Genomic DNA, 23,804 nt, shown 5'->3' on the forward strand with positions numbered 1-23,804 from the left:
ATGACGTCAGCTGTCATGCCCTGCCGCCAGCCAAGCCGCCAAGCCATGTTAACACGCCCCCTTCCGCCACCGCCACTGCCACCGCCGCCAGCCAAAGCCAACGAAGGGGGGATAGTGTTAATAAAACAAGCCGTGTCAGCCATTTCTACCTACTTTTTCTGTATTCTTGCACAAATAAAAGAACTTGTCGTTACGCTGCTGGTTTTTATTGTCACATCATTTGCAACAATCAGAAGTGGCATTAAGAAATGAAACAACGTCATATACACGCTCAGATCTCTCGGTATTCTGACAAGTTTGAAGAAGATGAAGCTCCTATTCCACTGGCGAGGAAGGTGTTGAAAAATTTGCTTCAGAAGGAGGTCCACAAGGCGATGCTTGAGCTACAGGATGAAGAACCTGGAACAATCAAACCAAAGAAATATCGACGTCGTCGGACGAAGAGCGCCCGCCGCCCTGTCCTTCCATCATTCTGGTTCACGTGGACGGAAACTAGAAGAGCAACAACGTGGAGTAACCCACTGTGCGGCACTACGAGCTTCACGGCGCTTCACGAGATTCACGGCTACGAGCTTCCTTCTCCCTGCCTGCGACGCTGCTGCGCGGCGAAGACAGCTACATCAAAGTCATCAACGTGGGCTCGGAGACCATCATGTGGCCGCCGGGTGAGGTCCTGCCGAGGGCCAACAGCTGCGAGGAGCCACAGCCAAACAGCCAGGTGTGTTGCATTTCTACTTGCCCTAGCCATGCCATTACAAATATTTCGAGATTTGTGGGTAGAAATAAAAAAAATTAAAAGGAGCCATTAAATATTAAGTCATTCAGATTAAAAAAAATACAGTATAAGCATTGCTTTGCTAAAAATACACATGATTTAGGTATTGCCAATTTAGTTCAAATGCAAATTAAGCTTACTAGTGATCAGCCCGTGTATCGCCACTTTTAGACATCAAGGGATATAAAATAATCTGAATCTAGTCATGCTTCACCAGTGGTCTTATTAAGAAAAAGAACGGCGACAGTAGGCTATGCGTTGATTATCGTGCGTTAAACGCTATGGTAAAATATAAAAGTATCCACCGAACAGTACTGCACGAGTTTAGATTTAGCCCAGGGCTACCATCAATTGAGCATTGTGCCAGACACACAACTGCTGTCATTACACCGCAAGGTCATTATTTCTAGTACACTAGAATTCCTTTTGGTTTAGCAAATGCGCCATCTGTATTCATGCGTTTCTTCTTTATCTCCACCTTATTCCACTAGGTGGGGTAGTTAAATGCGTTTAATAAATAAAATAATTAGTCTGTAGGGAAAAAAAAAATGGGTAAAAATAAATGTAGGTCAAATCGAGATACTAGCAATTTTAAACGATTTACCTCTACCCTCAGTTGGTATAAAATCAGGTTCAATAATTATTGAGAAATTACTTGGGAAATTTTATGGTGGAGACTTAAAATTAAATATGAGTAAATGCTCCTTCTTGGAGGAACAAGTCACTTATTAGGTCATGAAATATCTTCAGACGGTATACAGCCGGGTGCAACAAAAATTGACGGCCGTTTCGCAGTGTCCTGTGCCAAATAATGCTTATAGTGTGCGACAGTTTATTGGTTTGAAAAGAAAAAAAAAAGATAAATCATGGGTGTGGGGCCGTGAACAAAACGCGATTTCGAACAACTGAAAAACAGCTTACGTTTCAAACCTGTGCTAGCTCTGTATAATCCTATGCTTCCTACAGAAATACAAACCGATGCGTGTAACTTAGGAATTTCTGGTATACTATTACAAAAACAAACTGACAACTCACTGCGGCCTGTTATACTATTTTAGCCGGGTTACTAGGAAGGAAGAATGTATATCATAGTTAAGAGCTCATAACCTGGCGGTCGAACAATCGCTACGTAGGTTCCGTGTTTATGAAGTAGGTAAACATGATATAGTAGAAACTGATTGTACTGTGGTTTGTGCTACCCTTACCAAACGCGACATTATACCATGCATTGGGCGATGGTGAGTTTTGAAAGAAGATTATGACATTAGTGTTGAGTATAGACCTGGTGAACGTATGGAACATTTGTAGACGCGCTTAATAGGCATCCTGTTGACATGATGAACGTGAATCGTCTTAGTTACTGATTGATTCTGTACTGTGCAATGTCAGGACGAAAAGCTTAGTTTATAAAGCAATCTATACTAACATTATAAAGCTGAAGAGTTTGTTTGTTTGAACGCGCTAATCTCAAGAACTGCTGGTCCGATTTGAAAAATTATTTCAGTGTTAAATAACCCATTTATTGAGAAAGGTTATAGGCTATATAACGCTAGCACCGCTAAGACCATCACTGTGTCACGCTAAGACCAATACAAGCGAAGTACCAGTAAGTAATGTTTCAAAATCGGGTCATTTTCCCTTTCGAGAGCTTCCGGTGCGTGCGCTGCAGAAACGGTTAAAGTTTCGCTAAAATAATGTGACAGAATTGTACCCCTTTAAAAGATCTAAAAAAAAAAATGTCCGCGATAGCATATGTTAAGGTTGGCTCACTATAACGTTTTTTTTATGCTAATCAATTTGTACTAAAATAAAGCATTCTTTGTGAACTATATTCCACGCGGACGAAGTCGCGCTGATGTTAAAGATAATTATGAATGAACTAGTTCGAAAAACTTTTAACGGAAACAGACTCGCAGTCCCTTCGGCTAAATGGAAAATTGTACAAATGCACTATGACATTTGTCACGTGGATCTAAATCATCGTTTAGCTTTGATTAAAAGCCAATATTGGTTTCTTAAAATGACAGACACACTTTATTAGGAAATACGTGGCAGCATGTCTTTATTGTACACATGAGAAGGATAACAATGTTAAAAAAAAGAAGACTGTCTATATCCGATCTCTAAACCATTTGATACTATGCGCATGGTACAAATAGATAACATGATGCCCTTCTGTAGGACATCTAAAGGGCACCAACCAGTACATGATCGTAATGAATGATGCGTTGTCTAAATTTGTGATAGCTGAACTAACGCGTACTGTAAATTCAATCGGGACCATTCGTGCATTGAAAAATATATTAATAGGGTTTGTCCAGATACCCGAATCACGTGGTGACAGACTATGGAAAAGCTTTTACGAGTAGGTACTTAAAAAAATATCAGAAGATAAACAGTTTAGGCATACGTTAAACGGTATTGCTTGTCCGCACGCTAATTGGCCAGGTTGAACAAACTAAACATAAAATTTTATGTGTTGCGGGCAACTGATCCTAGTGATGCTTCAAATAATTTAGTGAACTCCGTCATTTGAGGCACAAACAACACAATTAAAAGTAGCAGCGGCTACAAGCCTTGTGATTTAATCTTTGCGCGCTCTGGTAGGTCAATATGTGATGTTTCGATTCCTGGTCGCGAACCAGAAACTGTTGACGCACGGCGTAAGATAGCTACAGCTAGGATAAAACGAGCGAGTACAATAATTACACACAACATTAATATAAAAAAATGCTCATGTTTATAAGAAAAGAGATTTTGTATCGTAGAGACAGGCTCCAACTGGTTAGCAGCGCCGCTAGGATTAATACTAAATTAGACGATAAGTCCGTATCTAGTAACTAAAGTAGTAGGTAACAATCGGAATCGAATTAGAAGTATATCTAAAAGGTTTACGAAGTTATAAAAACTTCACTGGCCTGGTATCAACAGATTCATTAAGGCCCTATAAAAGTATAGCCCATGTGTCCGATAGCGCTAGTAGTTCCGATGAGCAGCTCGAAACTAAAGACCTTATTGATTTATTTGAGAACTAAATGTTTTTGTGTGTTCCCCATTGCGGGAGCAATTGTTGCAGGATGGCCGAATGTAACGGATATGACGTCAGCTGTCATGCCCTGCCGCCAGCCAAGCCGCCAAGCCATGTTAACACGCCCCCTTCCGCCACCGCCACTGCCACCGCCGCCAGCCAAAGCCAACGAAGGGGGGATAGTGTTAATAAAACAAGCCGTGTCAGCCATTTCTACCTACTTTTTCTGTATTCTTGCACAAATAAAAGAACTTGTCGTTACGCTGCTGGTTTTTATTGTCACATCATTTGCAACATATTTCAAAAGACGTGATCAAGGACACGAGTGTGAAAGAGACCGAAAGTTTATAAAAGTAAGATAGAACTACTTTTATATTAGTTTCTTAGCGTCACGTTCTAGATGGCGTTGTAAAAGTCATGCAAGTATAACTAACTCATTTTAGACTTCTTAGGAATTAGGTCCCTTTAATACTAAGCGTGCGATATGAAATAATTGGAGAGTATAAACGCTTTTGTAAACAAAACGCTAGTAAATATGGCCATTGCCAGCTGACTGACAAAACCGGCGTATGCGCAATGTAGGCGTGAGGTGATTGATGGTTTGCTAGATATAAAATAATTAATAATTGGGAATTTAATTGTTTTCGAACAATCACCAATAGTCGTCGAACAAACGATAATTGATCAAAATGAATTAATCTCAGCGATAAAAATAAAGATATCTAGTAAGGAGAGGCAACTTAAGAGTGATCCTTTGTTTAATTAATTATAAATAAATAAAAGACGAACAAACAATTTTACATTCGAGCATTAACGAACAAATAATTAAAAATAAAAAAAATCTGAAAATCAAAAAAAGAGGGGCCAAATTTACAGAGCCGGAGAGAGGACATTGAGGACTTTTTGGCGGGAGTGGGAGGAGTGAAGTTGTGTTGTTTGTTTTATTTTGTTTTATTATTGTTTCTTCAGGTTTAAATGTGTAATAACGGTGGTTTATTAACTGTTTAATATCTGTGAAAGTGCACAAATGTGGGAAAATGAAAGAAAGCAGCTGAACGTAACTTCTCGTCCAAAAAGTCAACTGAAAAAATCTCAGTAAATGACCACCATTTTACAGCGATTATATTGTATCCCATATCACCTCATCTCATTTCATTTAATTTCATCCCAGTTGATTAATCTATTATTAATTATCTTCTTTTCATTCTATTTCACATCATATTTCATAAAAATAAGAATATAAATTAAAATAAGACATGACCTAAAGGTTTTAGTTACAGGTCATAAAATCCCTTAAAATAAAATATATTTCAATCTTAATAGGCTCTATATAAAGTCATGTTATTGTACTAAATTACAATGGCTCAAAAGAGTCATTACCAAACCCAAAATATTAAAAAAAAAATATTACAAAAATATTTACAAAAAATGAAACTTGATGACCGTATCGACCAAATATATTAAGTGTATAATCTATGGTATCGACACTATCAACGGAAGAAAGATATCATGAGAGAAAATTAAATTTTATAAAGAAATGAAAATAAAAAATCAGTAAATTTATAACTATGACAGCATATTAATTATTATGGAAATTAAACAGAATCCACTTCAAACGCATATTTCGTCTCGGTTAGAAGATAAATCAGTGCGAAACAGTAGAGGTAGACCAAACGCAAGAAACACGATTGTTTTTAGTCCTCAGCCTAAATCAACAATTGCTGAATTTTTATCAAAACATAAAAAGAGTCAAGACAATGTTTCTAAAGCAAGTCTACAAATTACTGAAACAAATGACTGTGAAAAATATAATTTGATTTGTGGGTTTTGTTCTCATAGGTATTCTCAATCCAAAACAATTGCATCATAATCATACTCATACTAAACAATTATAATATTATAATAAATTGTATTTTTCAGAAGTGCTGACATGAAGAGTCATAAAAAGCACATGATGGATCATAAGCAATTTATTTGCGACTTTCCTAGTTGTAAATACAGTTCTAAATTGTCTTCAAATCTCTTAAAACATAAGAGGGTTCACACCAATGAAAAACCGTATCTTTGTGAAAAGTGTTCATTTAGATCAAACTTCATCAATTCTCTCAAAGTCCACAAAAGAACTCATTCATCAGATAGGCCGTATCAGTGTAAACATTGTAATTATAAATGCAATAGTAGTTCAAATCTTAAAAAACATTGTTTGCATCGACATCATAACTAAAACAAAAATGACACATATTTGAGTTTTCTAGATTAGTATTTTTTAGAGTAAAATTCCATACTACAATTCAGTGTAATGTGTCATATTATTTAATATGAGTATTTATTATTCATATAAAATAAACTTTTATGACTTATCTTATTTCTTATTAGTACTAAGTGCCAATAAAACACTAACATTGAAATGTTATGAGGACTATTTTTTTCATTGAATAATTCACAGCCAGAAAATTTGAATAAAAGAAAAATAAATTGAATTGTTGTTTGAATTATTTTATTATAATGTTGTTTACTGGTGGTAGGTGGCCTTATAAGTTGGCATAGGTAGGTACCACCCTTATATCTCAACCGTGACAACGTCGCAGCGTTGCGACGTCCGCAGCGCGCGATTGCGGTCAGGGCGGTTCGTGGGTACCGCACCGTCTCGTTCGAGGCGGCGTGCGTGCTCGCCGGGACGCCTCCCTGGGACCTGGAAGCGGAGGCGCTCGCTGCGGATTACGCGTGGCGATGTGATCTCCGCTCCAGGGGGGAGCCGCGTCCCGGCGCGGCGGAAGTTCGAGCGCGGAAGCTTCAATCTCGGCGTGCCGTGCTCGAGGCGTGGTCTCGCCGCCTGGCGGACCCCGCCTACGGGCGACGGACCGTCGAGGCGATCCGCCCGGTCCTCTCGGACTGGGTGAATCGCGACCGAGGACGTCTCACCTTCCGAGCGACGCAGGTGCTCACGGGACACGGCTGTTTCGGTCGCTACCTGCACCTCGTCGCCCGGAGGGAGCCGACGCCGAAGTGCCACCATTGCAGTGGCTGCAACGAGGACACGGCGGAGCACACGCTCGCGTGCTGCCCCGCTTTCGCGGAGCAGCGCCGCGTCCTCGTTGCAAAAATAGGACCGGACTTGCCGCTTCCGACCGTCGTGGCTGCGATGCTCGGCAGCGATGAGTCCTGGCAGGCGATGCTCGACTTTTGCGAGTCCACCATCTCGCAGAAGGAGGCGGCGGAACGGGAGAGGGAGAACTCTTCCTCCCTCTCGGCGCCGTGCCGCCGCCGTCGAGCCGGGGGTCGGAGGAGGGCGTTTGTCCAGCTCCGGCCCCTATGAGAAGGCAGTCTCCTCCCGGTGATGGTCACGGGGCGACCTAAGGGGGTTGAGACTGCGCCGCACGCTACCGTCACTCTAGCGCGCTGGCACCAGGAGGACGGGACGACGCGTCGGCGGCTGCGGACTGCGATGCGGCCCGCATTTTCGTCGTCGCTGTCGTCGTCGAACATACTGTGGAAGAGCAACCCGGTCGGCGGTGTATCGCGTTCCGACCCGGCAGGCTGGTTCTGGCCCAGCGGGGTATCTCGGAACACCAGCGGCATCGCCCGGGCGGCCTGAAGGGCCGCCGTACCGCGGAGACTGACGTCGTTGGTCGTCGACTATCGCCTCGGCGACCCGTCGGTCGGGCGTCCTCGGGGTGGCGCCGCGTGTCTGGTTGTAGTGTTGACCGCGGGAACCCCCCTACTCTGACCGGGTTTTGTCCCCGGACGGAGATCGGACGCCGGGTGTAAGAGTGCAGGGGAGTCGTTTAGTGGGTGGGCCCTAAATTCCTTGGGCCCGCGGTCTGCTCTCAACACCTGCAGATCGTAGAGTCTCACATACCCCGCGCGCCCCCTAGGCGCGGGGACCTCGTAGGAGGTTCGGCCCTCGGCCCGAAAAAAAAAAAAAAAAAAGGTAGGTACCACCCTGCCTATTTCTGCTGTGAAGTAGTAACGGAAGGTGGCGGCATTTACCTATGTTGTTAGCAATGGTCTCCAGTAAGCAATTAGCATCAGGTGGACTCTAAGCTCATCCACCCATGCAAGCACTATTAAAAATCATTAACAAATTTATTTCAAAGCCGTAACTGGGTGCTCTGAATGTAGCAATAGAATGCAGCATTTGATAGTCTTTCTTTTTTTTTAGGCCAGGTGCTAAGTTAACTTTTACTATTCTTACTAGTTAACTAGCTAACACATTGTGCGTTATGTCTAAAAACTAATATTAAGAAAAAATTATAAATAATACCTACCAATTTGCCTTTCTTCAAGCAAAAATGAAATAACAAAATATTGTCATATATTCTTCTATTAAATAATATGATTGTACAAACATAAAATGATACATTTTTTTATTGTATAACTGGTATAAATCATTCAAAAGCACTTCATATAATCTTCCTCTTATAACATGGATTTTTATATTTGAGCAGTATTCGGAACAAGGTCTTCACAACTAATACTAATCACCATTATAATTGCGAACATTTTTCATCAGTGACAATGTTCAGTGAAGTCAACAACTACCGATTCGCGCCAACCAAAGAGGAAGTACCCTGTCGCTGATCCTAATACTACAGCAGCGCACAGCCATGTGTTGTAAGTCATAAAAACCAACATCAACATATAACTAACTAGCACTTGAACCCCATGCAGTATCGTTTGCCATGCGTGTGCTGTGCTCATCATCGTAGGACTGAAACAAGAAAATAAGAAAATTAAAAAAGTACAAGTAAAATGATCCGAAAATCATCATAAAACCATCCTACAGCAATTATGCTGGATGACGACCACGACCGCTCTGACAAGAGTGAGAATACATACGAAAAAAAAAATGATCCGAAGTTATAAAATCATTTTCCAGTTTAAACTCAGTTTTCCCTGGCAGTTTTCTAGTCGTAATTTCCAAAAAACAAAAATTACCATGATTGACGGATGCTTCTTTTTTCACGATGGCAATTGGCTTCTTGCGAGCCAGTGTAGAGATTAAAAGTTTTCAATTATTATTATTACATTTTACATTGGGACGAAATTGAATAAAACAAAATGAAATGAAATGAAATAACACCCAAGTAAATTGCGGGAAAATTGCGGAGGACCCGAGAAGAAGAGGAAGAAGCCACGTCCAGCGACTTTGTTTCTTTTTTCCCATAGGTACTTTTGCACATTCATTGATACTAAACGCTTAATAATCCACAATTACAAGTTTAATCCTGAAGAAATATACAATTATCAAAATAAAACAAATAACTTAACTTCGCTCATTGGGTTCGCGTTAAAAAGCAGACAGTGATGTACTAATTATATCACATTATTTAACATTACTTAAAGACTTCTTTTATTTTTCCATTAAATATGTTCCGTATACCCAAAATTCCTTTTTAATTCCGGTCACCGTACTCGTCGAACCTGTCGCTTGCGACGAAGGGCTCGACGAGCGAATTAACCCATAGACACAGCCCACTGAGTTTCTCGCCGGATCTTCTCAGTGGGTCGCGTTTCCGATCCGGTGGTAGATTCTGCAAAGCACTGCTCTTGCTAGGGTCAGTGTTAGCAACACTCCGGTTTGAGCCCCGTGAGCTCACCTACACACGTTAGGGTGAAGATGAAATAGCCTTTCAAGGCTATCAGCATAGGAAAAAAAAACCTTTTTAAGTGTTTTCATCATAAAACTTGAACAGTAAAGTTTTGTAAGCGTCGCGTCGGTCATATTGTTTCAAGGGGTTGCAGTATGCACATAATAATCAAATGGCTATTGATTTATAGGTATTCTATGAATCAATAAGATAGCTATTTTTAAATGTTTTGAAATCAACAAAATTGCAAAAATACTTTTCCCTACTGCAATCCTTTCTATTAATAGAATGTTTTAATCAATTCTTATCGAATCTTTTTGGTGTACCTGTTTGATTTTCAGTTAGGCAACGGCCAATTAACATTTAGAAGTAAAATAAATTTCATTTTACACTTAAATCTTGAGATTTCTGTAACATTAACTTATTTAATGATTATGAGGCAAACGTTTTTAAGGTAAAACTAGGTATTAAAGATTAGTAGATGCCTTGTGTGGTGTCTGTCTTAACCACCTCATCTGTTCCCATGCGTATCGTATAAGGAGACCATAGGGGATTCACTCGAGATTGGGCAGCAGTGTTCTCAGAGTATTATACCTAGAAATGCGATTGCGAACCGCCATTTACCAGTGATACCAGAATATAATAAGCTTGCATGGATAGGCACTACCATCCTGACTGCGAAGAAAACCCGCATTCAGTTTGAAGGCTGGAACGGCCTTTACTAATACAATCGATTTATTCATCCACAATACAGATTGGTACTTACACATTTCTTTCAAGCATATGAGGAATTGGCCTAAAACAAAAAATTAAGTAATTAATGATACACAGAGACAGAAGAAACGAGTAGAGGATAATCTCTGGCGATTTAAAAAAAAAAATACAATTAGATAACAGCACTATCTATAGTAGCATGCTTAGTGTTTTTTAATTTAATTTTACCTAAGGAAAGGCTAATTTATGGGACAGTAAACATCAGTGCACAACTTTTAAAAAAAAACCGCGATTGAGAGTAGAGTGGTGGTTTGTTTATTCGCTATGTTCTGATTTGCACTGCGAGCACTAAAGGTGTGACGTTAATTTATTACTGCGAAGTGCGAAGCCGTTCCTTTATAGTAACCTATACCGGTTACATTTCCGTTTTAAAAATTAACGTAGTGTAATGCAGTACAGTATACTGTCATCGACGTTTTTTGGCGATGTTTTTCACTTTCACAAAAAAATATTGTTTAAATTTGGTTATATTTAGAAATAGGTGTTTAAGAGATTGTCAGTTGAATTAATCGCTTCAGAAAAGTAAGTATACTTTTTAATAAAATAAAATATTGTTTTTTAAACAATTTAATGTAGAATGTAATGTCTTAATAACTGAATTATTGAAATGGGGTAAAAATGATCACGTGATCAAAGTATTGAGAGCACCTTGCCTCGGAAACACCTGTGTTCACAGTAGAACAATGCCGATGATTTATGACGTCATAGATTTCCCTAAAATACTGCGACTGTATACTGTCAGTCCATACCGGAACGAATTTCTCTCTATTAAGAGCAGAGTGCTGGCAGTGTTTAACGGAACATAGCCTTAAAATGTTCTTATCTAATCTATGATGTGATGTAAAATTTTGGATACTTTTGTAAAAATATTAATCTACCTATATTATTAGATTAAGTCTTACGTGTGATCTTGCGATTTACATACTTTCTTTTTTGACAAAAACGTTAATTTGCTTACATCGGATATTTGCCTTTCACTTCTTCCCAACACTATAGCACGTAGCTGAGCGGGGACCGCATTAAAATGCTCTGAACGTTAAGATTTAGTAACCAGAAGAAAGCCAATTATCATGGTATCGCATTGTTTCTTTTTTTTTTGTTTTTGGGATAGGAGAAAATCGCCGGACTTCCGCCCTCCACTGAGGATGGACGGTGGGACATGCCGGAGTCGAACTGACTAAAACCTCCTGTCGTTCAAAAACCCACGTCCAAGCCTCGCATGAGAGAACTCATGAATAGGCAAAGGGGGTAAAGTGAAGTGTTTAGTGCGGAGCACATCTCTCCCATCACCCTCCTCCTCGGGACGCCGGGCCGGTGGTCGTCGGCGCCACGACCACCAGCCCTCTCGATCGGCAGGCTATCCGAAGCCCACCTATTACAGAAGGGGTAGAAATTTATTTCCTGAATTCCCTCGTTCTCCTTAACCCTTTGATACACGCATCCGACGAATCGCCGATCAACTATGTGATTCTATTAAAGTTGAGAGACCATTATGTTAACACACTAAAGAAAACTAAAAATAAGGAAGTGTACTGCGTGTGTTAGTCAGTGTGTGTACAACTGTGTTTATTCACATAAGTTTGAGAGGTTGGGTTTTTAAAATAATTTGAATATAAAATTATGAGTACTGAGTTGACATGTTGGTAACATATTTTAGATTTATTTTCACCATATTATGGAATGACCTTATAATTTAAGAATGTTCGAAAACAGATAAAGATCATTAGATATGTACAATTAAGCAAGACATTACTTTTGGAAAGGTTTAAAATCTTTTTAGGTTTTGATAAATTTTTTTCAATTTGATTATACTTACTGTACAATTTGTGGTTCATCTGCTGCACATATATTGGCAACTCCCTTGTCTGGTGGTGCTACGGCACAATACTGTAGTCCTGCATATGTCTTCCATAGTAAATGCTTTCTATAATATTTAAGGCTGCAACACAAAAACGTAACATTTCAGCATAAAAACTCAGAAATGAGGCTCGTGTTTTTGTTTTTATTATTGTTTACTGCATTTTATAAACATATCTCACCCTTCATAGAGCAAAGCTATAATAAATATTGCAAAAAATGATCCCACAAATTCACCAACTTCTGTTACGTTCCACCAAGAGAAGAGAATAGTTTCGATGTAGCCACCGTGAAACTAAAAATGAAATAAAATTTATGTTGAAAATTTTAAGTAATGTTGACCAGGAGAAAATTTTCTTTATTTTATTGCATAGAAATGGACACATGGACAAGCTCACGGACCACCTGTTGTTAAATGGTCACTGAATACCATAGACATGAACTATGTTAATGCAGCTCTATCTTGATATATGAGCTTAAGTCTGTTTTTTCAGTACAACAGAGGCTCCATCCTTCAAACCGAAACGCATTACTGCTTCACGGCAGAAACAGCACCGACCCAGTCGTATCGCTCGATACGAATGTACCGTCTTATCCTATGGCCATGATGACTTCAAGCTACCTAGTTCCTACTAAATGCCGGTTGGCGATCGCAATCCGTTAGTATAATACTCAGAAAAAGCTGCTGGCCATCTCCTATAAGCCTCAGTCTCTTTTTTGACATCCACAAAGAAATGGGGTGCTGCTATTCTAAACTTACTCTACATAGATAAAGACAGCATGCTAATCTATACCCAAAAATGCATATTCAACAAGGAAACATGTTTTAGAAACATTAGGAGATATCTTGCTTACCGTCATGGACATGCCCATATTGTGGCTACTGTGATCACCATGGCCTGAAAAAGTGTGGACATTGTGATCATTCATATCTGTGTTGTGCACAATTCTGTTATACGATGAATTAAGAAGTCCCTGAAATAATTACAATTTGTTTGACACAGTTTTCATTTCATCTTAAAATTATTCACTAAAATAAACATAGTAATTGAATTCTTGTGATCAGTTGCAGATAACTGCCAAAGTGCCTACCCATCCAAATTCAGGTTTTATTCAAAAAACCTACTTAGTATAATAGCAGGTAAAAAAACGGAACAAAAAACCATGTATCTTGCAGTTTGAACAAGACAGACATTTGTATTTGAAGTTTGATGCATACTAATAATTATTTATTTAAAAAAAACAAATAAGATCTAAGCCTACTAGCAGCAAATTTAATTGTTTGAATAAAATCAATGAAATAAGTAAACAATTATATATTTATTTCAATTATTTTTTAAGCTTTTTCTATTTGATAAAAAAAACATAATGACATCTGTGTTTTTTTCCTCTCAGCTGTTTTCATATACTGTACGATGTTGAATAGTCTACTTGATATCAATGGATTCCATACTTTTAAAGCATTTGAAAATATTTTAATTATACATTAGATAAATGGAAAATCCTTTGTTTCCTGTATCATTTATATTATTTACTTTTAACTCACATTAATAGGCATTTGGTGGCCTATATGTCTTGAATGATCAATTCCATGGTGTTCATGCCCAGCATGGCCCATATCCATATTGTGGTGTTCATGATGTTCGTCCATCTGGAATAAAAGGTTTGAAATTAATTTCAGAAAAGTACTAGGTTTAAATGTTGATAGACAGACAGAAATATTTGTAGACTTAACAGTGACACTATATAATTCAATTGAAACGCCGCTCAAAGGAAGACAAATAATGAAAAAGTAAATATTGATGAATAAAGTTTATATCAATATTGTATTAAGTAGTGTTGTTATGAAAATCATTAAAGCAGAGCTTGTTTGAAAACAGTACAAGATAAGCATAGCCATTGTTACTTACAACCTTTGATAATAATCATTATTAAATAGTGTACTTGAGATTACTTTATTATTTGTCCACTGCTATCTATTCATTTATTGTAATTATTCTTACTCAGAACAATGCAGTTGTTTATCAGTGGAAATTTATTAGCTTTTAGTTTTTTATGTCCAGTCAATCATTGCTTTTATTACAGAAATATTTGTAGTCTTTATTAGTTGATAATTGAACAAAATTGTCTTAATTTTTTTTTAAACATACCACTTTAACTAAAAAATCAGCTAAGCCTTTATATACACCAGCCTTTGCTTTAGAATGAGAGGCAAAGCAATATGAATTAACAAAAGTGATAAGTTTTAATATTTAATTTAACAATTTACAAGAACAACATTTCAGCTTCTGATATAATTCCGTTACATCTTTTTTAATATAATTAGAACAAGTTAAAAAATAAGTTAGATTTTGATAAATTATACAACAATGAAAGTACTGAGAAAACTAATTGAAAGATATTTCACCTTGAATTTTAGTTTTAGGTGTTTTGTTTAGAAAGTACTACACTGTATGTCATGAGTGGCAAACTGTATCAGGGCCAACTACTTTTCTAAAGTGAAAGTATCATTGTGGATGTAAAGTTTAAATTATTGGTAGCAACTTACATAACAATACATTATGAAACAACTTGCCCAAATGTAACCAAATGAAAGCCAAAATTGGTTTTGGTGAAAAAATAAGGAAGATTACAATTAAATCAAAATTTTCAATGAAATACTCTAATTGGAAATGTCACAAAACGTTCAATATCATTATTGATAACAAAACATTTCTAATTAAATAATTATGTTCGTGATGAAAATGCATATTGTTTTCATCACGGTTACAATTTTGCTTATGAAAGACGTAGGTGACTACATACGCGAAATGTGAAAAATGCATTAAGCGATTTGGTTAATCAGAAAACCTTACCATTAACTATTCATTTAAGTTGACCATAAAGTTGTCATAATATAAAATTAAGAATTAAGCTCTACAATTTTTGGGCGATAGATAGTAATTAATGAAACACAAACCTAGTACGGGGCTACGTAGGTGCACTGCAATAAAACCAAAGAAACTTTCAACTTTTGTAAATATTAATTTGAACTGTGAACTACGAGGATAAAAGCGTTTTGAATTTTAATGTGATCATATAAACCACCAAAGCCTAGTCTAATTGGTAACGAACTTTATGAAAATAGAATACGTGGTACGTTGCAAACCGCAACTGAAATTATGAATACATAATCATATATTAAGTGTATAATCTATGTACATAATATTGCAATGTCTGTTGGCACCTATTACTTTATACTTTATTCTTTGATAGGTAGGTACATACTGGTACATACCTACTTAATTGTACAGCTGTCGTTTTGATTTGAATTGTCTAATTTGATTGGCATAGGGAATGCAGCCCATACAGTCAGTATGGATAGTAGTTCTAAAAAGACTCAAACTCTCTGTTGTGTGGGAGTAAATTATAAATGATTATGGAATGAATAGAAAAATAATAATCTCTAAGTAAAATCTCAGAAAATTACTATAATTAAAACTACATTTAAAGTTTATTCTCGAGCTTAAAGTATATTATATGGCTTGCGAAAATATATTTTTTTTTTTTAAATCTCAACTCTGCTAACATATTTGAGGGAGTCCGTATAGAGTCCCTTCTTTATTTCGCCGTAAAATCGTGTTTTATGTAATTAACACCACAGTTCAAACAATATTAGTTTTATTGTTGTAACGGCAAAAATCATTCTAAGATATTATATTATATTAGTTACTAGCTGACCAGGCAGACTTCGTAGTGCCTCAATCGATAAATAAAATACCTAAGCTTTATCCATCCGATGGGGGACACATCAAAGGAAAAACATAATTGTTATTTTTATTAAATTTCGAGCATTTTCATATTTATCTACCTTTTAAACCTTCTCTGGACTTCCACAAATAATTTAAGACCAAAATTAGCCAAATCGGTCCAGCCGTTCTCAAGTTTTAGTGAGACTAACGAACAGCGATTCATTTATATATATACTAGCGACCCGCCCTCGCTTCGCTTCGGAAACATTAAAACACACATGAAACCAAAAAAAAAATTAAAAAAAAGTAGCCTATGTTCATCAGGGACAATGTCGGCTTCTAATGGAAAAAGAATTTTTCAAATCGGTCCAGTAGTTTCGGAGCCTATTCGAAACAAACAAACAAACAAATCTTTCCTCTTTATAATATTAGTATAGATATATATATATATATATATAGAAGATAGAAGAAGAAGATTAAATATTATTATACATTATATTTTATTTTTTTACGTTTTTAAATTTTCGGCGGCAAAAAGGTCCCGTGTCACAGACTATCTTCTTTTTTTCCCACCTCTCGTGCGTTCCGACTTACGCATCATATAAAACGCCACATATTGGCACATATTGATATTCTTATTTTTATGAAAAATGATATTATGAAGTAAAATGAAATGAAATGAAGATGATTAATTTGAGACATTAATCAACTGGGATGAAATTAAATGAAATGAAATGAGATGAGATGATATGGGATTAAATAATATAATCTCAGTAAAATGGTGGTAATTTACTGCGATTTTTTCAGTGGACTTTTTGGAGGATCGCGAGAAGTTCCATCCAGCGGCTTTGTTTCATTTTCCCACATTTGCGCACTTTCACAGATATTAAACAGTTAATAAACTGCCGTTATTACACATTTAAACCTGAAGAAACACCAAATAGACTAAATAAAACAATTCACACAACTTCACTCCTCGCGTTCCCACCAAAAAGTCAATACCGCCACAAAACGACATTAGTTTATAATAGTTCCCGTGTTATCATTTTTTTCTATGTATGCTTCACCATTGAACTGATATCAATCAATTTGGTCAGTTCAGATTGTTCTTAAGTTGACACCTCTATCTCGAAGCGAGGAAAAAAAAAAAAAATCGGAGAATTTATAAATAAAGAAATAATGCATCGGAATCAATCTTTGGACTTGCATGATTGTTTTACTTTGAAAACCAAATAAAAGCTTATATTATGCATTTAACAATATTTTGGAACCCATATTTTACCATTATTTACTTTAATTATTCGCCATACACAGGGACGCTCATGACTCTTGTTTAGCCGCCATGTCTGAAGTTCGTTGTGTCTTGGGAGACTGTGCTGTGTTATTCGTAAATGTTTTATTTGTTAAATTGAGTTTACGTCTTAAAAACAATGATTTTTCTTGTTATTAGTGTTATTGTGAAAGAAAGTTAATTGTGGTGTGTTTTAGAAATTGATGCCTATCGGTACATTTTGTATGTGAAGAAGTCTCAAACATATATTTTTAGTCCATCCGCCATATTGGCGTTAATATCCCTTCGTAAGTCTTTTTCCATAATTTTAGATTTACGCAAGAATTTTTGCATTAGAATTTGTGTGTAAAATAGTAATTTTAAAGCCAATGACTTCTTGTACATTGTAGTTCAATTTGCATGTTCAAGTATTTTGCAGATTTTCGGGTTTGAATTCATGGCCTCCTTAACTCGTATTTTACCATTTCCATCTACATCGTATTCTATTTCCGAAAACTATTTAACTTTGAGTTACTCTTAGATAGTACATAATATGCTAAAGTTGTTGAAAATTTTTGATAGTCTTAATTAGGAAACACTTCGAAAACAATCTCCCAACCATAATTTCACATGCATTCATCGTGAAATCTTGTCGAAACATCTTTGTTTGATGCGTAATCTAAAGCATTTCTCATTGTTTACGTACGTTAATGCTTCTCCAGGCTATTACTTTCTAAGGATCATGATTGTATAGATAGAACATACAAAACTATCCAAAAAGAATGTTCTAGATCTTCTCTAGAATTAACTACATTGTTGAGTATACATCTCCAAGTCTGTAAATTATGGCAGTAAATATATAAACTTAACTTGAGGTTATGTTACAGACAATCAATGTAAATATTATTATGTGATAGTTGTCCCATAATTTGTAGAGCAGATTTACATTTACACCAAACCTATTCATTTCCAATAATTGATATTACTATAGCAGTTGAAAACTTCAAGGTATGCAGTTGCATTTTTGGGATTTAAAATCGTTTGGTCTCTTAATTATGTTGTTTATAGTACATGAAAATGCGAATTGAATATGTCAATAAAAATTTCGCTTAATTGAGTAATAGAAAAAGAGTCAAATGCTGTGGACCAATTAACCAATCTGAAAAAAACAAATCTTAATTCCTCAAAAAGTCAAGACATTAAATTAAATGATAACAAAATTAGATACCCAGAATTATCTTGATCATCAAAGCCAAAGTAAAATTGTTTAAAACAATCATTATAGTACCTTTATGTTACATTCAACATACTGTAGGTCACCTGAATCGTTTCTATGTAGTACCTAATATTTAACATAAATTATACAAATTAAATTTTGGTTATGTGGTATTAATATTTAAAAAATATGTAAACTAAGGTTTTAATATTTCTTTTTATCAGCATAATAGCAGTTCATTTAATAAATAGGAAAAGCTAAAATGGCATTTTATTTATGTCCCTGTTTTAAAATTAATAAATAGTACTATGAATGATGTATTTAAAGGTATAAATAATCAAAAGAAAAATCTATCATTAACTTTATTGAACATTTATTTAATAGAGACTCTTTACAAACCTACGCTATTTGAAATTAAATTACAAGTTGACAACCATGAATTAAAGAGAAGATTTTAATTATTTTATGTCAGAAAGGAGTTTAATATTCATGCTATTTTGTCTTCTTTTAAGTCTGCAGATGAAAATTGAATTGTGGGATTATTTTTGGATTATACTTTATAATAGGATACAGTATTTTCCACCTGCTCCCCAGCTCCTCTAGGAGGTCAAATAAAATTCTTCATGTTGAATGTGTAATCAAGGACACTTGGCATCCTATGCAGCTGTACCCAATTAAGTTTTGAAAGAGCATGTTAGTAATTGTTGCACCCTTGTGAGATGCTTACTTTGACATGTCTGCAAACACTGTTGTGTTCAGCCTTAATCTTCTCTGTGAAGAAACTCAATTTTTTATGATTGTCGTTTAGAGGTACTCTTGCAGATGATTCATGAAGCAGAATACTTTTTGTACATGGTATGGTACAGTAGGGTATCAGTTGGGCATCAATCAATATCAATATGTTAAAAAGTGTTAAGACCTTTGATGGAAGTAAAATTGAAGTAGTTAATTGAAAAGTAAAAGCTGGTCCCACATAATCTCTAAAGCCGCTATTGTTATGATTCTCATACAAAAAACATTATCATTTAATATTGGTATTTATTCATTTTGTCCCAGATAATTTTATATATTATTAAATTTTATATAAAATGGTCTAAAACTGTCATAATAGATATGTGTAAGAGAATGTTATTTATAAATAGTCGCCATATTAGACACAAACTTTAAAGTAGAGATTATTTTGAAGTAGCTGTATTATTTATGACTAAGATTGGTAGTAGGATAATATCAGAACTATGGTTTTTACATGCTTGAAATCTTTAGTCAAAAACTGGAAAAAATAAATAAATGTACAAATATAAAAATGTTCTAGCTAAAATATGAAGATTCACTATTGCATCTACTACTAGTTTGCTACATTTACAAAGCACATCATATAGCTAATCGCTATCTAGTCTATTGATAAAATTTAGAGTGGAATTAGAGAAGCTGTGTAAACAATATACTTGATGATATAGTGCTAAAGTGCGCAGGGAAGGACAGGGTGCTATAATTTGTAATAAAAAAAAACTAGGTATATCTGTAATCATACATAGTGATATAGTAACTAATAATTATGGTTAACACAAAAAAGAAAATAACATTCAACTCTGTTTATTTTAATAAACATACAAATAATTCCCTTTATAAAATGTTCTATTTATCTTATAAACAATGTATAATATGAATTTGGAAAATATATTTTATATAAATTAAAACAATATAATACAATATAATGATTGTTTAATTAATTTATGAAAATTATAATAAATTAACTATAGAGTATTTGAATGTACTTTAAATCCACAACATAATAGCTCTGCTAGTGTTTAGTGTAATGGAAATCTAAAAGCATGTGTAATTAATAAATTTTGAATGACTGAAAATTGCAAAAAATATATTTTCGCTCTATGATAATCATATAACCATTTATATGAGTATGATAGAACAAACGATTTTATGGTAAAAAATGGTTATAATCATAAAATTTATAATATATAATTCATGTAACCATTAAAATTTTTATATATTTTTTTTCCCTGACTAACTTGTCCGATTAGTTCATTTTATAAAAAATCTTGTGATTTTATTCTATTTGCACATAAAGCAGTTGATTACCACCATTATTTCACATTTTCAATGATAGAATCATTAATTTAGAAAAACAAAATAACACGGCATATTTTCACATTCTCTTCAGTGTTGTTGAAATGCATTATAAATATTTCGTTAATTTGCTTATATCAACTTATATTAAAAAGTAAATATACATAAAACATATCTGTATTTTATAAATATTTTTGATATGACAGAAGTTCAAAAAATCAAGAAAAATAAGAATAACACTCAGAAATTTATTTAAATAGGCACAGAATGCCTGTATACTAATAATTAAAAAAAAATTTTTTTTTTAAATGGTTTGTATATTTGCTCATTTTATACAACCTTTCCTGTGTGACACTGATAAAGTCAAGAACAGGAACTAGGAATATTCTACTTAGTTGTGGCAAGTGCGGTAAGGGCGAGTAGATAGCAATAGACACTTCCTTAAATATTTCCAGCAGGTTCTGCACGTAACTTTAATCAAGACAATTGTTGCTTTTCTAGCACCCAGCTTTTTATTGTTGCTCTTTCAGCTAGCCAGCTTTTTATTTAATTGAGGCATACCATACAACTATTTAGTGTAGATATGAAGCAATCTGAAGTACTGAGGCATAATAAGATGCTATTTCCTCATCTTCTTATTCCTTCGCTCACGCATCGCTTATCTGATTGAGTTGAAATTTGTAGAGTAGTTGGTTGCCAATTCAGGTAAGGTTTCTGGCACATACATTAATGTATGATCGGTGCACACAATTTTCAACAAATGGGTGTAGTTAAAATAATATTTCACGGTATGTATAGAACTGCCACTACTATCTATAAAAACATGAAGAAGCAAATATTTCTATAAATTATAGTATACAATCTCTTCAGATTCGTAAGAGACATTCTTAAGAAATTTCTTTTGTCGTAATTTTTAATTTCATTGGATCCATTTAGCTATTTTTCCGTCTCGGTCCGGCAAGTTTTCAGCGTACATCGGAAGTCACTGCGCTTACATTTCGTATTGAAAGAGTTATCTATAGGCGGGAAAACCCTGAAGAAAGTAATAGCAAAAATAAAGAAAACTACCGTTTGTAAAGATTATTGAACAACAACCAGGTTTTTTTTAGTATTAAACACGGAATTGGAAAAAAATTATAGTTACTTAACTGGCTTTTGCCATCCAATTAAACCTATTGGATAGTTTGGGTATACAATATGAGTGCAGTATGGCATCAATTTTGCTTTTTAGATGAGAATATTCTTGAAAAAATAAGCTTTTATTCCAAGAAGTATAAATATACCAAAACTTTATTGATTGCAAAATACAAGACTTACACATATTCTTCGCTAATAAAGTTATCAATTACTAGCGACCCGCCCTCGCTTCGCTTCGGAAACATTAAAACACACATGAAACAAAAAAAAAAAAAAATTTAAAAAAGTAGCCTATGTTCATCAGGGACAGTGTCGGCTTCTAATGGAAAAAGAATTTTTCAAATCGGTCCAGTAGTTTCGGAGCCTATTCGAAACAAACAAACAAACAAATCTTTCCTCTTTCCTCTTTATAATATTATTAGTATAGAAATCTTAAGAGATTGCATTCCATTCTTCCTGTTAATTCGTTTTTAGATATCTTAAATTAACGAGGCTAGGATTACCTTTTAAACCCTTTTTAGCTTATCTCACACACATTCTCTATGATCTAAAAGGTCGGCAAGGTTGCGAGCTACCCCATAATATTAATTTATACTAAGAACAAAATTTTAAAATTGGGTGCATTTTATCTACATGAAAAAATCCATGTCTGAAAGGAGCAAATGGCACTACAATTTCTGCTATAACATCAGATACATATTGTGCCACTGTTATTGACTCGTTCTCAATGGTGCCTAGATCCGTACGTAGCAGCCCCCTTACATATCCCCCCTCTCCTTATTACTGACCGCCACCATACCATTCTAATAAATTTACTTTGAGAGTACCTCTCTCCCGAGCGTTTAATGATGTGGCTGCAAGGAAAACCCTTTTTCGCCGTTTTAGGCACACGAGCATACGGTTCTCTGATAGTTACCGATACTACTGATAGTAACTGTCTATTGTCACTCGTGAATGTGCAAATAAAATTAATTTAAGCCATTGGTAGGCAGCGACTTGGCTGTGGCCCTGGCATTGCTGACGGCATTGAGCCACGGTAACCACTTCTCATAACGGGGGTCTTGTGCTCGTCTGCCTACAACTGCATAAATAAATAAAAGTGAATGTATCCCGGCGGATTACTCCTCTGCTGTTGTGTCCAATGTAACCCTCTAACTTTTTAGAACTTCGTTCTTACCTCAGATGAGTCATGACCACAGTTTTCCACTTACATCCTTTAACTGGGGATCTCATATATTGTTCGCTCTGCCAAAATCTCTTGAAAATTCGGTTTATTGCATGTTTTGATAATCATCATCTTTGTGCCTTTCTCCAGTTACGATTAATATAACATCTCTAGTGAACCTAATTTAGTGCTGCTTAGATTGAGTATTTTTAATAGATAATATAATGAAGAAAAATAGAGAAAACCAAATAAGATAAAAGATACAATGAAATTAATCTGTATTTGTTAACTTTATTTGCAGATTTACTACCTAAGAGTGTCAGGCGCTCCGACAGATACAGCTACTACCCTGCAGTTATATGCAAGGTAAGCTGAAATAGAAATATTAAAAAGAAAATTTCGGTTTGAAGGGTGTAACAGCCGTTATACAATACAAGGAAGCCTACATACATATCTTGTGTCACAACCTAGGTGATGGCGTTCACATTGTGTTGCCTGTGGGCTTCGGTAACCATTTAATATCATATGGGCCATGATCTCATAAACTAATCTAAGCTACTAAAAGAAGACAAATTTGTAAATATAAACAGATTACATTCTTGAAATATGCCGTACTTTTTACTGCCTGTCAAGACACTAGAATACGGTTCCTCTGATAGCGAGTAGTAATTGCCGCACGCTCATAGACATTAATAACGCACAACTAAGTCGCTGCCTAGCGTTGGGGACTCTTTAGAGCCTTATTTGGTCTTGGACTTTGCATTGATCCTGTTTATGTGCATTGGTAGTCACAGGCTCAGAATTAAAACTTATTTTACTTTGATTTTGGTGTGATTAGTCAATATTTGAATATTCTGCTACATAGATTTTTCTTTGGTCTTCGAAAGTCTTAGACAATTAAAACTACATTTACGGTTTAATCCCTCGTTTTTTTAACTGTCATATTATTGCAGACATTTTGAATACTTTACAGACATCGTTGTATCGTACTAGAAATCGTCACGTGTGGTCGTCAAAATATGACGACGACTAAGTTGTTATTCATCGACATTTGAATATTGTCTATTCTTTAATAAATATTTCTAATTTTTCATTATATTGCATATATTGGTTTCATAATAAAAGGGTCCCCAGGTGTTGGTAAATTAAACGGTAAAAGCGGTCTTAAATATTTC

The 23,804-nt window shown here is 35.4% G+C and overlaps 3 protein-coding genes and 1 pseudogene across 8 annotated transcripts in view; 3 read left to right on the top strand and 1 right to left on the bottom strand.

Moving 5' to 3' along the window:
• The first annotated feature begins 24 nt into the window (after positions 1-24).
• Positions 25-4,034, top strand: LOC114241977 (uncharacterized; annotated as a pseudogene). The gene is made up of 2 exons (XR_016324162.1): positions 25-718; positions 3,852-4,034. The product of XR_016324162.1 is annotated as an uncharacterized LOC114241977 (transcript).
• A 1,223-nt stretch (positions 4,035-5,257) lies between these two features.
• LOC114247166 (uncharacterized) lies at positions 5,258-6,283 on the top strand. Its single transcript, XM_028180037.2, has 2 exons — positions 5,258-5,642; positions 5,724-6,283. The coding sequence occupies exons 1-2, from the start codon at positions 5,392-5,394 to the stop codon at positions 6,025-6,027; spliced, it is 555 nt and encodes a 184-aa protein (XP_028035838.2). The 5' UTR covers positions 5,258-5,391; the 3' UTR covers positions 6,028-6,283.
• Positions 6,284-8,109: 1,826 nt separating this feature from the next.
• Positions 8,110-15,314, bottom strand: LOC114247163 (Copper transporter 1A). 2 transcript variants are annotated; one of them, XM_028180035.2, is made up of 7 exons: positions 14,985-15,314; positions 13,572-13,676; positions 12,881-13,000; positions 12,208-12,320; positions 11,985-12,107; positions 10,161-10,190; positions 8,110-8,514 (listed from the first exon to the last, which is right to left on the bottom strand). In XM_028180035.2, the coding sequence occupies exons 2-7, from the start codon at positions 13,674-13,676 to the stop codon at positions 8,313-8,315; spliced, it is 693 nt and encodes a 230-aa protein (XP_028035836.1). In that variant the 5' UTR covers positions 14,985-15,314; the 3' UTR covers positions 8,110-8,312. The 2 variants fall into 2 exon arrangements, with proteins under 2 accessions (XP_028035836.1, XP_089588823.1); XM_089732697.1 differs by lacking the exon at positions 14,985-15,314 and adding an exon at positions 14,574-14,876.
• Positions 15,315-16,851: 1,537 nt separating this feature from the next.
• LOC114247133 (bromodomain-containing protein 3) overlaps positions 16,852-23,804 on the top strand; it is a 31,752-nt gene continuing 24,799 nt past the window's right edge. For 2 of the 4 annotated variants that reach the window (XM_028179998.2, XM_089732698.1), the window contains exons 1-2: positions 16,852-17,334; positions 22,931-22,995. The gene's annotated coding sequence lies outside the window, so the exon portion shown is untranslated. The remainder of the gene's footprint in view (positions 17,335-22,930; positions 22,996-23,804) is intronic. The other 2 variants (XM_089732699.1, XM_089732700.1) reach the window with 2 other exon arrangements.

Source organism: Bombyx mandarina, chromosome 15 (genome assembly GCF_030267445.1).
Source record: "Bombyx mandarina strain Sakado chromosome 15, ASM3026744v2".
NCBI lineage: Eukaryota > Metazoa > Arthropoda > Insecta > Lepidoptera > Bombycidae > Bombyx > Bombyx mandarina.

What these genes read in the sequence shown, in the direction of transcription:
- LOC114247166 (XM_028180037.2), top strand. Translation starts at nt 5,392, where the DNA reads ATGGAAATTAAACAGAATCCACTTCAAACGCATATTTCGTCTCGGTTA. An exon ending in TGTGGGTTTTGTTCTCATAG is followed by an intron (nt 5,643 to 5,723) that starts GTATTCTCAATC and finishes TGTATTTTTCAG; the next exon opens with AAGTGCTGACATGAAGAGTC.
- LOC114247163 (XM_089732697.1), bottom strand. An exon ending in GATGAACCACAAATTGTACA is followed by an intron (nt 10,191 to 11,984) that starts GTAAGTATAATC and finishes TTTTTGTTTTAG; the next exon opens with GCCAATTCCTCATATGCTTG. An exon ending in CATATGCTTGAAAGAAATGT is followed by an intron (nt 8,515 to 10,160) that starts GTAAGTACCAAT and finishes TTCTTGTTTCAG; the next exon opens with TCCTACGATGATGAGCACAG.